This window comes from Artemia franciscana, chromosome 13 (assembly GCF_032884065.1).
Source record: "Artemia franciscana chromosome 13, ASM3288406v1, whole genome shotgun sequence".
In the NCBI taxonomy this organism is placed as follows: domain Eukaryota; kingdom Metazoa; phylum Arthropoda; class Branchiopoda; order Anostraca; family Artemiidae; genus Artemia; species Artemia franciscana.
In genome coordinates, this window is record NC_088875.1 from 2,997,344 (window position 1) to 3,015,102 (window position 17,759).

Here is a 17,759-nt window from a genome sequence, read left to right on the forward strand (position 1 = left end):
TAAAGACCCATCTAAAGCATCACAACTAGTCTTTTGATCTCTGAGTTCAGAACATGAATGAGAGGCTCTTCTTTCTGGAGCAGTTGGGTGAAACTTATGATCAGTTCTGCTGAGGCTAGAGCAAACTCGAGTTGGGCCTTCATCGTGGCACTTCTTCTGATATAAGCCACAATCTTCAGAAATTTGGGAGTGGACAGAAGTTTCTTCAGTTTTTTCTCTCTTGGCATGAAGTTCAGGAAGTACTCTATGATTGCTGGCAACTGCAGCATGATTCTAGCATGGGCACATCCAATCATTAGCCAGTGGCTTAGGACATGCTATATGAAAGCATTCTCTGCCACTCTTACTTTCTTTTGGCACTTTCAATAGTCTTCACAACGTGAAGGCCAGCTGTCAAAAAATGAATGCAGAAGAGTATCAAAGTCAGAACTTTCTTCTCCAAACACCTGAAGACCTTTCAAGAAAGCATTATGGATTATATGGATGTTTCAAGTACCAATATTCAACATTCCTTTTCCCATCACTTTCTTTTTTTTGGCATTGAAAATGTTCCAAACGCTTTTGTTGACGTTTGGTTCATCACTCCCAAGCATAATCAGTTTTTCAAGTGGCAGCTGATTCTGCTCAATGACTGACATAATCTTCCTACACAGATTATCACTTGTAGCGTGGCCCATAAAACTTGTGCATAAAAATCTGCTCTGGATTTCGTTTCCATATAAGGACCAAAATTGAACACACATATGTAACTCTTTCCTACCAGCATTGTCGATTGTCTTGTCATATTCTAGTACAAGATATGATTGAATGTCCTTCATAAGCACTTGCTTACAGTAAGGATGTAGTGCATTGGTGATTGGATACATGAGTTTCTTTGCACGTATGGGCATTTTGTGGGAGATCTTACCAGGGAACATTGCATGGAAGGTTGCAACAATATGGTCTGAAGAGTTATCAGACACGGAACTCTGTACCATCTGAAGTGCCCATATTAACTCAGCTTTATAAGCAGCATCACACTCACAAAACATGTTTGTATCCAACTAATGGTTTATCCTTGGTTGTTTCATCAAATCAAGATTGTCCATTCAGTTTAAGCTATAATGGATATAGTTAAGCAGTAACTGCGGCTTTGTATTCTGCAGATTGAACATGTTGGTTTACCCCTGAGCAACCCCAGCTGTGCAACCAAAATTTTTCAAGCAGAGTTTGCAAAAGAGCAAGTACTGGTCATTCCCAGTCTTACACCATTTGCCAACCTTTCTACTGCTGCAATCTGTCTTAGCAAGCCATGAACTATTAAACTTGGTAGGCCCCATACTTAATTAACAAGCATCACCTGCAAAATAGCATCTGAAGATTAAAAGACCATAAAACAAAAAATATGGATATGTCCAAAACTGGACTGTATTTGCATCAGCCTTTTAAATAGCATTCAGACAGGAAATGCATAAGTGGCAAGAACTCTAGTCTCATTAAGCAGATACTGCCAGCCTGTATACTGATCTTTGCTCATTTTGGACAGGCCCAACATGACAAAAAACAAAACATAGGCTACTAAGTCAACACAACAGCATAGCACAGGCAGATGCAGATTCCTAAGCCCAATGCAAAAGATTAGTTAAGTTCAAACAGCTCAACAGTTGTAATTAATTATCAATCTACACCAAAATACAGCACAGTCTACAACAGAGTCAAAAGCAAAAAGAACAGCACATCTTGTCTTACATAAAGAGAAGTGAAAATTGCAAATTATGAGCAATGTTTTTAGTGCTCTTCAGCCGAAAATATAGGAATAATAGGATTTTAGCCAAAATATAGTCATTTTATAGGAGTGCATTAGAATATAGGAATTTATAGGCAAGTCTGAACACTGCATCTATACTAACAAATACAGCTAATCATGCTATCCCCAAGACAACACCAAGGAAAACAATCACTAAACACATTCCTAAAGCATGTTAGACAAAGGAGTGCCAAAATAACTGAAGAGCAAAAAAGGCAGCTAAAAGAACATATCTAAAAATTCTCTAAAACATATAAAAACATATCTAAAAATGCCATCTGCTGCTATATGTTTGAGTAAATTACAAGCAGAGGCTAATCTCAAGAGGATTATAATAAATGCTAAATACAATCACTGGAACAATTTTGTAAATAGTCTTTCCAGAGAACAACACATGGGTATTACCCTGTAGTTTTTCATTTGAAAGAGCTGATTTCCTGGACTTGTAAATTTGTTTTATTTAGTTTAAGTCTAGAATTGGGGCTATTGAGAAGGAAACATGCTAAGAAAACAATTCTGAGGCTACTCCATAATAACCTAGCTTATGCAGAATAATTAAAGTTAACACATATTCCTGCAGCTCCATACCCATGTACTTTAACCCTAACCCTCCCCCCTTGTAATCTGAAAGTAAATAGCTCAAATCACATATTTCTCCTTTTTTTACTCTTATTTCAACCTGTGTGTCTATTAACTGAATCAACTGAAACAAAATAAACAGAACAAAACATAAGAAATATATAATTTACAAGGTAAAATTATGACAGTTTATATTGTTGATTTACCAATAAAGTCAACATACCACTTGATGCCTTTTTATACTCTTTATGAATATAATAATTGATTCTATTGCAAATTCAAATTTAAGAACTTTTTGACATAACCAACCTAAACTAGCATTACTATAAATAATTTTGGCACTGAGAAAATGTAAAATTATTTTGTTGAAAATGACCAAGAAAAGAGTTCTGAGAAAACATAGTGTTATTTTGTCAAAAAACAACCAATAACTCATACTTTAATTGAAAATTTGTCATTTGCAAAGAATTTGCAATACAAGCAATTATTACATTTGTAAAGAGCATAAAAAAGGCATTGAGTGGTATGTTAACTTTATTACTAAGTCAATAATATGAACTGTCATAAATTTACTATTTAAAGTATATATTTGAACATTAGTTTGGAGAGGAAAGGGTAAAGTATAGTGGAGCTAGAGCCATAATGCATTAACTATAATAAGGCATATTCTGCATTTTATGAATTAAGAACAATTGTCTTAACATGTTTCCTCATCAAATATGCTAATTCTAGGCTTAGGTAAAATTCTAGACAAGCTGCTTTTTGCTATCTTAGGAACAGGTTAGGTTAGGAAAGCAAAAATTTCAGTAATGAATATAGGGCCAAAAACATACTCTATGAAGGTATTACCAGGCAACTGTGTTAACCCTATTCTAATTTCTTAGTCTTAAAGATTTGCTTAGCCCCCTTGAAAGGTCTAGCCTACCTATTCAAATTTTTACAAAACAATATTATATCTTAATTTTCAGTTTCTTTTTCTTTGATTTTAGTTTTGAAATTCAATTCCTATTATTTGAGTACAATTTTAAGCCAAATCAGTGTTTGTTTTAGGCCTACTAAATTTAGACAATGTGTTTGCAGATCTTTGAAGCCTTAAAATTGGTATTGAGCAAAGCTGTAAAGCTGAAAAACAGTGTATACTGCTATGGGCAGGGGGGCAACTGCCCTCTCAGGACCAAAGTTTGTCCCCTAACTGAAATTTAGTTCCTGCAAAAAAAAATCTTGTCAAAACCAAGAAAAGATCATTTTTCAGTTTTCACTGTCACTTTCACTTGATTTGGAAAAATTAGCTCCAACATTACAACCCTTTCCCCCTAGTATTTTTACAAAATTATACAACAGCAGAAAAACACTTTTCTTGTAGACTAGCCTACTTCATGTAAGCAAAAACTCTATTTTGTAAGGTTTCAATTCTGTAATACAAATATTTTTAATCATCACCAGAAGTCAGTGCTTTCTGGAGGGAGGGGTAAAATTCTACTTTGATGACTTCTTGCTATCTTGAAAAGAGGAAGGTTAGGAAAATGAAACTTTCAGGGATGGGTCTACAGGCTAAAGTATGTCCCAGGAAGGTATTTTTAAAGTACCTACCTCTACTCTTTCTCCCTCTAGAGGGTCCTGAACTTTGCCTACATGACAGGTCTATACCTATTGAAATTTTGACAAAAACATATTTTGCCTTAATTTTCAGTTACCAGTTGCTTTTTCTCTGCCTCAAGTTCTGAAAATGAAATTCCTGTTATTTGAGTAGAATTCTGAACCATAGGCCTATCAACATTTTTTTCTTCAAAATTTTGGAAATGTATTTGCATATCTTTACACCCTTATAAATCAGGATTGAGCAAAGTTGTGAAGCTGAAGACAATTTTGTAGTAGGCTACCCTATTCAAGCAGAAAATATATTTTGCAAGGTTTCACTTTTATAACACATATATTTTTAAAGGTCATCAAAGGTCAGGACCCTCTAAAGGGAGATGAAGTGGAGGTAGGTACTTCAACATACCTTCCAAAGACATACATTAGCCTGTAGACCCATCCCTGAAAGTTTCATTTTCCTAACCTAACACCTTTCTGAGATAGCAAGAAGTCACTAAACTAGAATTTTACCAAGGTAGGTAGCTTACTTCAAAATACCTCCCTGAGACAAACTTTAATCTGTAGATCCATCCCTGAATGTTTCATTTTCCCAACATAAATCCTTTCCAATATAGCAAAAATTAGCTTGTATATAATTTTACCCTAGACTTATACCTTTCCTTCATACCTAAGTTCTGTCCTGAAATATACTTTCAGTAGCTTAGGCCTGCCAAAAAATCCTAACTGCAATGTGATTTAAAAAAAGTTAAAATAATGTTAGAATTCAACCAATTTGATTATTAAATCCTTTTAATATACTTAAAAAATTGTACCATATATTTTCTTTTGGTTGGTCATCTTTATTTCGGCTATCCAGTCCATTTTTATGGGCCATATTAAACTGTAAATATTTTTAAAGAAAGCCTATCCTTTTCGATAATCTTTTCTTCGAATTAACAGTGTTTTCAGAATAAAAACATAAAAATTGGATAAGTGAGCAATATGAGCCAAATCCTAGATTCCGATTGCAATATATATTTGAGAGGAAGTACTTTAAACTTTCCCATTAAAATTTTTCCATTGTAAAAGAATCTAATTAAAATTGCTTGTTTAACTTTTAAGTCAGAAAGAAAATTGTAAATTAGCTTATAGCCAGCCTTTGGCTATGAACTTATTTACTTTTGCCATTTGTTTTGCAGAATAACTGATGTGAAAACAGTTGTATTTGTTGCATTTACTCAGATAAAGATAACAAATGCTCTATAAAATATGGAAAACATTGCTGTTGCAATGAAAAGCCAATGGCACCGTTATTGTAGTGAAAACAACGCTGGCACCGCTTATTGGAGTGGAAAGCCTTGCGTTCACCACTACTGTAATATAAATACAGGGTGTAGTAAAACCCTGTTCCAAGGTATGGTAACGTGACAGAACGATCAAAAAGGCCAAACTCTAGGCCAAGGGTGCCACTATCTGGGTCATCCCGAATTTCTTTAGCTCTCTCTTTGGAAGCTTAGTGGACCCCCTATCGACATACCAATGACGGTATTTCTCGCAACTTTTTTCCAACCCCGCCTGGGTTCGTGGAAAAATAATTCAAATTGTTTGTAGAAAATACCTCACTTGTATTCTTTTGACATAACTTAACAAAAAATACATCTATAAACTCTGAAGACAGACTAAAAACAAAAACAACATTTGTGTACCAAGCACTTTCTATAGTGGTGGAATTTAAATTAGTCCTGGGCAATCCGTGAAATCGAAGCTCAAATCAGTGGCTTATTTCGAACATTTTAATCTTTTAATGGCCCAGATCAGCCGAAGAAAAATAGATCTTTTACCAAAGCTTTTACGTACAGCGAAACCCTTAGCTTAGCAATATGACTGTAACTTATCATTGAAAATTATATTATAAGCAAATCCAAGCAAATGTAAATACGGGAATGAGAACAAGTCATTTATTTAAAAATAAAAGTAACAAGGGTGGAGCTTCAACACTTCCCCCTGCAGGATAAATGACCACACATGTTCCTGGCTGGTCCACCCTTACTGAACTTCAACTTTACAAAATCCATTTGCCTTCTTTCTTCCACCAGCGTCTGTGCAACTGATTCCACAACTAAGTTCTGGATCTTTGCAATCCATACGTCTCTACTGCAGAGCCATCACAATCTAGGTCTTGTGGGCTTTCGCATTAGGTTTCGAAAATTGAAGTCCACAAGATTAGCAGAAAATAATCGTGATTAGCATGATTAAATAGAATTTTTCGTACTCTCAGAAATTTACATTTGACAAAAGCGCAGAGTTAGGTTCTGGCACTTTGATGATGTCAGTCGTCAAGAAAAATTAGCTGAACTAGCTTCCTAATCTCCATATGTGGAAACAACACCACATCTCAAATAAAACGCGAATTACCCCTTGACATATTATGAAATAATCCATGGCCGAAAATACAAAGGCCTTTAAAAACGATAGGGGTACAGGCAAAACAACTAAAAGTTTAAGCAAATCATTATTCAGTTCATTCTGAGGCCCCTCCCCTGGGATAATCGAGTGAAGAACATTTTTCGATGCCGACTGAAGATGAAATTCGATTATATTGCTCAATGAATAAAGTTAGCAGGAAATTATTCCGATTTCCATGAAGTGTTAAGCCCGTGAAAAGGGCTACTGGACAAAGGTTTGGATAAAATACAAAGTGATGGGGAGAGAGTTTCCCCCAAGGGCTCCAGGTCAGAGAGGCAAAATCTCGGTAACAGGGAAACAACTGGCCAACCAGTTGTCAGTTGAGCGAACCGTCCATCATTCATGGCTCCCCAAAGGGGCTCCCCTCAAAAAGAAAGAGACCAAGTCTCCCTTAGAGCTGATAGGACTAATCTTAGATTCCTTCCCAAGCTTTTCCAGTCCAGTCCGTAGTTCAATATCTTCCAACTTTTCCCCTTTGTAGGTCGTTCAACTCGATTTTATGATTATCTTGTTTTATTTACAAAGGGTCATGGACCTCTTTGTTTCTTCTAAGTCCATTTTGCAATTCACTGACAATTTTGTTCTCCACAATCGCAGGCTGAATTTATAAATCACATTTATTTTTTATGTCTTTTGTTTCTTTCCTACTTTCTTCCAATTTCTTGGTTCCGTGAAGTAAATCATCATCACTTTTAATTGGACCATAGTGTCTTTTTTGTTAGATTTCATTGTTCTGTTATGGTCTTGTTTTACTATCATTCGGTCTTGGACCTCTTTGCTCCCCCCGCTTGAGCTCTTTTTTCTTCTTGTAGGTTAGTAACTTTCTTTATTTTTTATTTTTTCGCTATTGCAGACTAAATCTGCAAATTTTTTCCCTTTTTAGCATTTTTTTCACTTTTCTCAACGTTGTAAGTCACACAAAATAAATCATAATTTATCTGAACTGGACTCCACTGTGCACTATCTTTGACTTTATATCTTTCTTGTTTTTTGTGTTTAATATTCCTTTTCTCCCTTTTTGTTTTCATTTGTTTTGCCATAGTATTAAATAGATCTTCATCAAATGGCAATTGAATTCCCATATTTGGTTTTCATATTGTACCGAAATTCCTCGAACATTGCGAGGAAAAGCGGGTAAAATAAATTTTTCTCATTTGTTTCTTCCACAATGAGTGTTTCAATTTGGTATTTACTTGTTGCTGTCGTGTATTCGTTACATGTGTTTTGAACTTATCTGTTTTCTGAAAAATTTCCCGAAAAATCAATTTCCCCTGTTAAATTCTCAATATTATGTGGCCAAGTCATATTCGCATCTTATTTTTCCGGATTATCCACATTTTGGACTGGAATATCAAGCACTTTTCGTTGACTGGGTGGCTTAGCCTCCAATTTTGTTTTGTGTGCCGATCCACCTTTCCCCCTTGTCAACGATGTTTCATATTTTTCCATCTTTGCGTTTGATGTGTGATAAATGTCGGATAATCTGTCGCTCATTGACATTCCTCACGGGTATTGCAAGCTTTTGTAAGGGTTTTCAGACGAGTCTGATGATGTATTTCATTGGGTTGTCTACATTTTTCAGCTTTATCCATTTGAGCCTGATGATATATTTTTTGGACTTGCCGGTTATTTTCACACACTAATTAGTTACATGATATATTGAGTCGTTAAGCTTTATTATATTCCAACTACGCAACTCCCACTCAGGTTTTTGTAATATTTTCATAGCCTATTACTTCTAGGCTAAATCCATTCGTAGTTACGTGATATATTGAATCATAAAATTTTATTTTATTCTAACTAGGCAACACCCTTTTAGAATTTCACACTATTTCAATTGATTCCGTCTTTTTTTCCACAAATATTTATATTTAATCACTGTAGGCTACTCTGTAGGCTGAATTAAATCGTATTATTGGAAAAAGCAGATTCTTTTAGTATCAGTATTCCTGATAGGTCCCTTAGTTGCTGCCACCAAATATTGTACTGACGAACTGCTGGCACCACTCATTGTAATGGAACGAATTCTGGCACCACTTGTCGGAGTGGAGAGCCTCGCAGCCACCACTATTTTAATGTAAATACAGAGTATGGTAATACCTTGTTAAGGTATAACCTGTTCCAGGGTATGATAACGTGATAGAACGATCAAAAAGGCTAAACTCTAGATCAAGGGTGCCACCACCTGGGTCACTCCTAATATCTCTAGCTGGAGTAAGATGAGCGTTGTCATCCCTCTGAATATATAATTAATTCAACAGTCTTTTTGAAACTTTATTTAGATTAAATAGAATATTAAGGGGGGTGTCAAAACAAATCAAAAGACCTATGTAAATCCATTCTATCGAAAAGGTTTATCTGCAATAACAAAGGAACGGCTTGGGGGTTTTGGTCGAAGCCTTCAGAGATTACTGAGGGGCCTTTCAAATAACTTACTCTCCTTTGCGGAAGTTTTAGAATTTACGCTAGTTGAAATGTTAGAAACTAGAACTTGGTAGGTTTTTGGCTTTAGCAGAGTAGGAGTACAGCCTATATTCCCTATTGTTTTTCGTGTTTTTAGTTTGCATGATGGAAAGGCAGTATGGGACTGACGAAACTATTGATATTAACCGCAATGACATCGGAAGTAACAGCCACAAGTAGCGAAATATGGTTAGTGTCATTCTTTTGGAGTTCCTCTAGGGAACATCTGAAACATTGAATTTTGTCTATTTTACTCTGTGAACAGTCTTCACGAAAATAATTTCGTAAAAACTGAATTTCCTTCTGCAGGTTTCACCAGCGCTACTCATTTTGGTATTATTTAAACTCGTTTTGTTTTCTATTGATATTTTCCCTCTATTACAAAACTATTCAGCCATAACAAATTTTTAATCTACAGATCCAGTAGGCGAAGCTTCGCTTGACCCCTGGTCATGGGATGCTGCAGTCTTGTATATTCGTTATTCTTGCTTGCTGGTCTTCTAATCACAGATTTTGTTTAGAACCAGAAATTATTCGCTATATTAAGGGGGCTGCCTCGTTCTCAACCATCACTTTTTACGCTTTTTAAAAATACTTTTCATGCAAATTCAACCACCCTCATGATTGATCAATCTTTGATAAAGAACTATTACAACAAGAGCTAAGAGCTTGTGACGAGGCATGAAGAGCAAAGAGCCAAGAGATCATATGGTATGATCTCTAAGAAAATTCTATGAATCAATAGATTGATTTAAAAGGAAAATAAGAGGCTTAATGCCGGTCTGGATTTAAAATAAGAGCTCTGAGTCACAACGTCCTTCTAAATATCAAAATTCATTAAGATTGAATCACCCACTCGTATGTTATAATACCTAATTTTTTCTAATTTTTCCTCTCCCTTTAGCCCCCCGATGGTCGAATCTGGGAAAACGACTTTATCAAGTCATTTTGTGCAGCTCCCTGACACGCTTACCAATTTTCATCGTCCTAGCACGTCCAGAAGCACCAAACTCGCCAAATTACTGAACCCCTCCCCACAACTCCCCCAAAGAGAGCGAATCCAGTACGGTTCCTTCAATCACGTATCAAAGACATTTGCTTATTCTATCCACCAAGCTTTATCCCGATTCCTTCACTCAAAGTGTTTTCCAAGATTTCCCCCTGAAACTTCCCCCAATGTCAAAAGATCTGGTCGGGATTTGAAATAAGAACTATGAGACATGAATTCCTTCTAAATATCAAATTTCATTAAGATCCGATCACCTATTCGTAAGATAAAAATACCCCAATTTTTGCGTTTTCCAATAATTCCGGTTTCCCCCTCCAATCCCCCAATGTCAAAGGATCTGGTCGGAATTTAAAATTAGAGCTTTAAAGCACAAGATCCTTCTAAATATCAAATTTCATTAAGATCTGGTCACCCTTTCGTAAGTTACAAATACCTCAATTTTCAAAATTACCCTCCCCCCCGCCAACTCCAAAAAAGAGAGCAGATCCGGTCCGGTTATGTCAGTCACGTATCTTAGACAGGTTTCTATTCTTCCCATCCAGTTTCATCCTGATCTCACCGCTTTAAGTATTTTCAAAGATTTCCGGTACCCCCCCCCCCCAGTTACGCTGGATCACGTTGAAATTTGAAATAAGAGATCTGAGTTACGAGGTCCTTCAAAATATGAAATTTCATTAAGATCCGATCACTCCTTCGTAAGTTGAAAATACTTCATTTTTTCTAATTTTTCAGAATTACCCCCCCCCCCCCCAATTGATCGGACCCGTTTCAATTATGTAAATCACGTATCTACGACTTCTGCTTATTTTTCCCACCAAGTTTCATCCCAATCCCTCCAATCTAAGCGTTTCCATGATTTTAGGTTACCCCACCCCAAACTCCCCCCAATGTCACCAGATCCGGTCGGGACTTAAAATAAGAGCTTTGAGACACGATATCCTTCTAAATATCAAATTTAATTGAGATCCGATCACACGTTCGTAAGTTAAAAATACCTCATTTTTTCTAATTTTTCAGAATCAACCCCCCCCCAAACTACCCCAAAGAGAGCAGATCCGTTCTGGTTATGTCAATCATGTGTCTAGGACTTGTGCTTTCCCACCAAGTTTCATCCCGATCCCTCCACTCTAAGTGTTTTCCAAGTTTTAGGTTTTCCCCTCCCAACTCCCCCCCCAATGTAACCAGATCTGGTCAGGATTTAAAAAACGAGCTCTGAGACACAATATCTTTCTAAATATCAAATTTCATTGAGATCTGATCACCCGTTCGAAAGTTAAAAATACCTCATTTTTTTAGTTTTTCAGAATTAAGCCCCCTCCCCCCAACTACCCCTTAGAGAGCAGATCCGGTCCGGTTATGTCAGTCACGTATCTTCGACAGGTTTTTATTCTTCCCACCCAGTTTCATCCTGATCCCACCGCTTTAAGTATTTTCAAAGATTTCCCCCCTCCCAATTACGCTGGATCCGGTTGAGATTTAAAATCAGAGATCTGAGTTACGAGGTCCTTCTAAATATGAAGTTTTATGAAGATCCGATCACTCCTTCGAATGTTATAAATACGTCATTTTTTCTAATTTTTCAGAATTAATTCCCCCCCCCCTAATAGAGCGGATCCGTTCCAATTATGTAAACCATGTATCTAAGGCTTCTGCTTATTTTTCCCACTAAGTTTCATCCCGATTCCTTCAATCTAAACGTTTCCCATCATTTTAGGTTCCCCCACCCCAAACTTCCCCCAATGTCTTCAGATCCGGTCGGGACTTAAAATAAGAGCTTTGAGACACGATATGGGTCTAAATATCAAATTTCGTTGAGATCCGATCACCCGTTCGTAAGTTAGAAATACCTGATTTTTTTAGTTTTTCAGAATTCCCCCCCCCCCCACTACCCCAAAGAGAGCAGATCCGCTCCGGTTATGTCAGTCACGTATCTTAGACAGGTTTTTATTCTTCCCATCCAGTTTCATCCTGATCTCACCGCTTTAAGCGTTTTCTAAGATTTCCGGTTCACCCCAACTGCCCCCACCCCCAATTACGCTGGATCCGGTTGAGATTTAAAATAAGAGATCTGAGTTACGAGGTCCTTCTAAATGTGAAGTTTCATGAAGATCTGACCACTCCTTCGTAAGTTAAAAATACGTAATTTTTTCTAATTTTTCAGAATTAACCCACCCCAATAGAGCAGATCCGTTCCAATTATGTAAATCACGTACCTAAGACTTCTGCTTATTTTTCCCACCATGTTTCATCCCGATACCTCCAATCTAAGCGTTTTCTATCATTTTAGTTTCCCCCACCCCAAACTCCCCCCAATGTCACCAGATCCGGTCGGGACTTAAAATAAGAGCTTTGAGGCACGATATCCTTCTAAATATCAAATTTCATTAAGATCTGGTCACCCTTTCGTAAGTTACAAATGCCTCAATTTTCAAAATTACCCCCCCCCCAACTCCACCAAAGAGAGCACATCCGGTCCGATTATTTCAGTCACGTGTCTTAGAGAGGTTTTTATTCTTCCCATCCAGTTTCATCTTGATCTCACCGCTTAAGTGTTTTCAAAGATTTCCAATTCCCCTCAACTGCCCCCCTCCCAATTACGCTGGATCCGGTGGAGATTTAAAATTAGAGATCTGAGTCACGAGGTCCTTCTAAATATGAAGTTTCATGAAGATCCGATCACTCCTTCGTAAGTTAAAAATACGTCATTTTTTCTAATTTTTCAGAATTAACTCCCCCCCCCCCAATAAAGCGAATCCGTTCCAATTATGTAAATCACGTATCTAAGACTTCTGCTTATTTTTCCCACCAAGTTTCATCCCGATCCCTCCAATCTAAGCGTTTTCCATGATTTTAGGTTCCCCCACCCCAAACTCCCCCCAATGTCACCAGATCCGGTCGGGACTTAAAATAAGAGCTTTGAGACATGATGATCCTACTGATCAGTTTGCTAATAATATTATAAATGAATTAAAGCAGCTAAAACAAAATGGTAAAATCACCCCACAGTTATAAAATAATTTTTTTCCCTGTGGTAGTTTCTGTCCTAAACTCTACGGTTTACCAAAAATACAAAAACAGGGCATTCCCTTAAGACCTATCGTAGCGTGTACTAAAGCCCCCGCTGCCACTATTGGGAAATGGCTTTGCACAGCTTTCAAACCTTTATTGTATTCTCAAAATTCCTATATTCGTAATTCGGCAGATTTGGTTGAAAAACTTAGCAACACAAGTATTTCAGAAAACACAATAGTTAGTAGTTTTGACATTGTTTTCATGTATACAAATATAGATGTGACTGTTTCTGAGGAATTATTAAAAAACAAAATAAAAGAAAATTACCACTTAATCGAGGCTTCAGCGACGGGAATTGATTGTGAAGTTTTAATGACTGGTTAAAATTTGTAATAAGTTTTCTATGTATTTTCAATTTAACGATTCTTTTTATCAGCGAAAAAATGGGTTACCCATGGGGGCACCTTTATTGGGGCTACCGGCAAATATTTATGTCGAGAACCTTGAAAATTGGGCATTAAATTTTTATTTTTTAAAACACGTCATTGGGATCGTTATATGGATGACGTAATTTCACTTTGGAAGTATGGGGAAGCTGAACTTCGGGGCTTCTTAGATCATCTTAACACTTATGACCGAAATTTGCACTTCACCCTAGAAGTTGAAATTGAAAATAAATTACCGTTTTTAGATGTGTTAATTATTCGTAATGCTGATAAACTGGATTTTACTATCTATCGAAAGCCAACACAAACAATAGATATCTTCACTTTAATTCAAATCACCCCCACAAGTTAAAAGAGCAGTTGTAACTTCCTGCATTGATCGTGCCCTGAATATTTGCTCCGATTCGTATATAAATGCAGAAATAAACTTTATCAGAGATATTCTTTTTGGTAATGGATACCCCATTCCTTTTGTTAATAAAATAATTAACCGTAGAATAAAAAGACACTCTTGTAAAATCGAAGAAGATATTTCACAATGTGAGGCTACTGATAAGCCCTCAAATATTGTCTATCTTCTGTATATCCCAAAAATCACTACAAAATAAAAAAATATTTTCACAAAAAATAATATGTACTTAGTTTTTACTAATAATTTTAAAATCATTAATTTTTTAAATTACGGTAAAGATAAGACCCCAGTTACTCGCCAAAGAGGGGTCTATTAAATATCCTGTGATTGTGGAAATTACTATGTCGGCAGGACCCATCAGAATCTAGAAAAACGGTTACAGCAGCATAAAAAAGACATAGACAAGGCATTAATTTCAAATAGTTCCAACAACTCCTTTGATTCTGCTTTAGGTTTGCATATATTTAATGATCCATCCCACACGATACTTTTTGAAAAATCTTCACTCATCAGTAATGATTTGGGGATAAAACAGGTGGTTGGAGAATCAATCGAAATTTCTTTGAACAGGGACTTAGGGGAATACTCACTAAATTCTTTATGCTCAAATTTAATTAAAAATGATCTAACAAAATATTTTACTAAACCGATTTATAATAGTATTGAACCAGCTACGAAGATAGCTTTGAGACAGCTTTAATACAGGCTGCTAAAAAAGCAAGGTTGGCTCTGAGAAGTTGCATTTAATCACTTTGTTCTCTTTAGTTTGAATGAATTAATATTCTCACTTCATTCTTTTTGTCAGTCCTGGTTGAATTTCGTTGAAGTAAGGATGCTAGGGCTGTTTTTTTTTTTTTAAAGTTTTTAAAAAACATTATTTAGTTTTAATTCTCACAATTTAAAGTAAGTTTATTTATATATACGTATTTTCTCTCTTGTTCTTGTATTGTGCTGAAGACGGCCATTGGACATAGGGCTGAAATATTCACAGAACTGATTTCCACTGTCTTGAAAAGATTTTCCCTATTGTTTCTAATTTGTATTTGTTTCTTTTTTTCTTTCTCTTGTTTGTGTTGTTCGTTGTCTTTTTCTTTAGATGATTAACTAATTTTTTCTTTTTTCTTTTTATTTTCTTGATTCTTTTTCTTTTCTTTGCAATCCATCACACTAAGCAGGCTTACAAAAATAAATTACGGAAACAAAATGATAAGAAACCTAAATGAATGTCACTTCATTAATATGAAAACTGTTTCCAAATCAGGGCTCTAAACAAAATTTCCCAACGCCCTGACCAATTTCGACCATTTTGACCGATTTTCGAAGAAACTGTATTTATGCATGTATATACAATTACTATTACCCGTACTGCTAACAAATCACTACAGCATTAAGCCGTCTGAGGCCAACACGGATACGCACGCTCTTCTTCCATCCCGATCTACTCAAATCCTCCCTTATTTTTCCCTACCCAGAAGTTTCCGTTCAGCTTCAATTTTTCCTTATGAAATCCTACCACACCATTAGGAGACGACCTGATTTTCGTTTGGCCCTAGACGGTTGGTCGACAAGAAAATCTTTGGCAATCTGTTATTCTTTCTCCGTTGAACGCGTTTTGGCCATTTCATGCTTTCTCTCATTACAACCCTGGATAGCAGGGTTAAATCACATTCTTCGTACAGCTTGCTATTTGAGATATGGTCAGTCAGTCGGGTACCCAAAAAATCTGCAGGCGATTTCTCTGGAAAACTTTGAGCACATCCTTCTTCTTCTTTTCGGAGTCCCCACGCTTCAGAACGATACTTTGCCACTGTCATCACTGTAGCTTCCAACATTATAATCATGGCTCGCAAACTTGACTCCCTGTTCTTCCAAATTTTTTTCAACCGCGAAAAAACACCCTGGGCCTTGGTTATTCCATTTTTATCATATTTACTGCAACCACCGTCTTTACTAATTAAATTAAATGTACAAAAAACATATTTTAACATGAAAGTAAGGAGCAACATAGAAACTACAAACGAACAAAATTATTCCGTATATGAGGGGTTGCCGCACCCCCCCTCTCCTCGATACCTTGCTCTTCACAGTACAGTGTTTTAGCACTTAAAGAAAAATCTTCTTGCTCTAATTAAACGGTCCTTTTGTTTCAGGAGTATTTCTTAAGAAATTGAGAAAACAGTTGAACTTTAGCATAAAGAGCAAGGTATAGAGGACAGGGGCAATCGCTTCATATACGTAATAATTTCTGTTCGTTTTTGCTGCTTCAATGCTGCTCCTTACTTTCAATGCTACTCCTTACTTTCAATTAAAAAAAACTTGTTTTCTTTTTTAATTTCTGATAGTTTATAATGCCGGCAAATCATGCTTCGCCTTCGTGAAATATTTCCTCCACATACGGGAGACTCCTCCATGGAAAGATCCTCCTACTTAAAATACACCCCACCCAGTAAAATTCCCTCCGGAGAATTTCATCCTCGCTGAAAAACAATTTATGTAAATAATGGGTAAATTTTGTAACTTACAACACTTTTCCCAGGGGATATGGGGAGGGGTCATATTATCCTCAAATGTGCAGTAATTGAACCTTTCAATTTTTCTGAAAAAAATAGCTATCGCAAAATTTTGACCGGACAACTTTGGAGACGAATGAGCATGGGAGGAGGATTAGCTCCCCTCCAATCTTTTTGGCCACTCAAAAAGGGCATTAGAATTTTTGACTTCCGATCAAAAAAGCCCTATCCTGACTTTCTAGCATCATTGGATCAATACGAATACCCCTAAGAAAAACGTAAAAAAGAAGTAAAGACGCCCGTGGTCTTTCTTCTGCCAAAAAAAAAAGAAAATGCAAAGTTCCGCATTTTTGTATATAGTAGCTTGAAACCTCATCAGTAGGATTCTCTAATATGCTGAATAGGATGGCATAATTTTCATTAAGATCACTCGATGTTTTGGGGGTGTTTCTCCCCTTTTCAAAAATTGAGCAAATTTCCTCAGGCTCCTAACCCTTGATGGGTAACATTAATTTTGATAAGTTTTATATACTTTGAATCAGTATCAAAATTAGATTCTTTTGATGTACCTATCGTTGTCAAGACTCTGCTTCTTAGAGTTTCGGTTATTATTGAGCAGCGTTACTCCACTTACAGTTCGTTACCATAAACTGTTTGATGTTACCTAAGTAAGTAAAGTTGTCACAAAAAAGACAAAAACTCTACAATAGATCATAGTCCTTACAAACCGCATGTTCTTTGTGTCCAAAACAATATTTAGTAGAGAAAAGTCTTACTTGTTGTGTGTGTTTGATGAGCTGTTTTAAAAGCAAATGATATATCGTACACCGGTACGACCAGTAAATCCTCAAGCTTCAAGTGACCTTTATAAGCTTCTTGTTGGCATTTCTAAAAATTTTAAAAAGGTAATAGGAAAGTGAAAAAGAAAGATTACTTTACCATATACTATGGTAACAAGTGCCCTTTATTTTCATTGGTTTATATTTGTGACGTTTTTATAGACCAGTCACGATATTCCTTACTTTTAGAGAAACAAATAGGTCCACTTTCTTAATCATTTTTTTTTGTAAATGAATTTTTTTAAATAAATTAGAGGACGCACTCGACAGCAAGTGTAAGCAAATCAAATCAGAAATTTTCACTTTTTCCATCTTTTCCCATATATAATAAGAAAGTCAAACATGAATAAATGAAAAATTCGGTAGTAAGGGAATATTTTTAAGAGACAAGGGGGGCACTAGTCAAGATTTTGCCCCAGGCACCAGATAGGCTAGAACCACCCCTGTAGGGATGTTGTCCGCTGTTTATAAGGTTCCAGTAATGAAAACTTCAAAGGCATTTTCTTGTGTGCTTATTACAATTGCTACAATAGCTAGAATCTTGTTAACAGCGAACTAAAACCCACAGTAACAGAAAATTTAAATTAATAAAATGAAAGAAATATCCAGAAAAAACGTGAAATCTATGTCAACAGAATAGATGGGGAGGATATGCGACTGCC

General features: G+C 36.2%; 1 protein-coding gene across 1 annotated transcript in view; it reads right to left on the reverse strand.

Annotated features, from left to right (window-relative positions):
- The window catches only part of LOC136034385 (cytoplasmic dynein 1 light intermediate chain 2-like), a 56,125-nt gene extending 51,227 nt beyond the window's left edge, over positions 1-4,898 (reverse strand). The window contains exon 1 of the mRNA XM_065715532.1: positions 4,774-4,898. Coding sequence (XP_065571604.1) covers positions 4,774-4,835 — 62 coding nt within the window. The 5' untranslated portion in view covers positions 4,836-4,898. The remainder of the gene's footprint in view (positions 1-4,773) is intronic.
- Between the last annotated feature and the right edge of the window lie 12,861 nt (positions 4,899-17,759).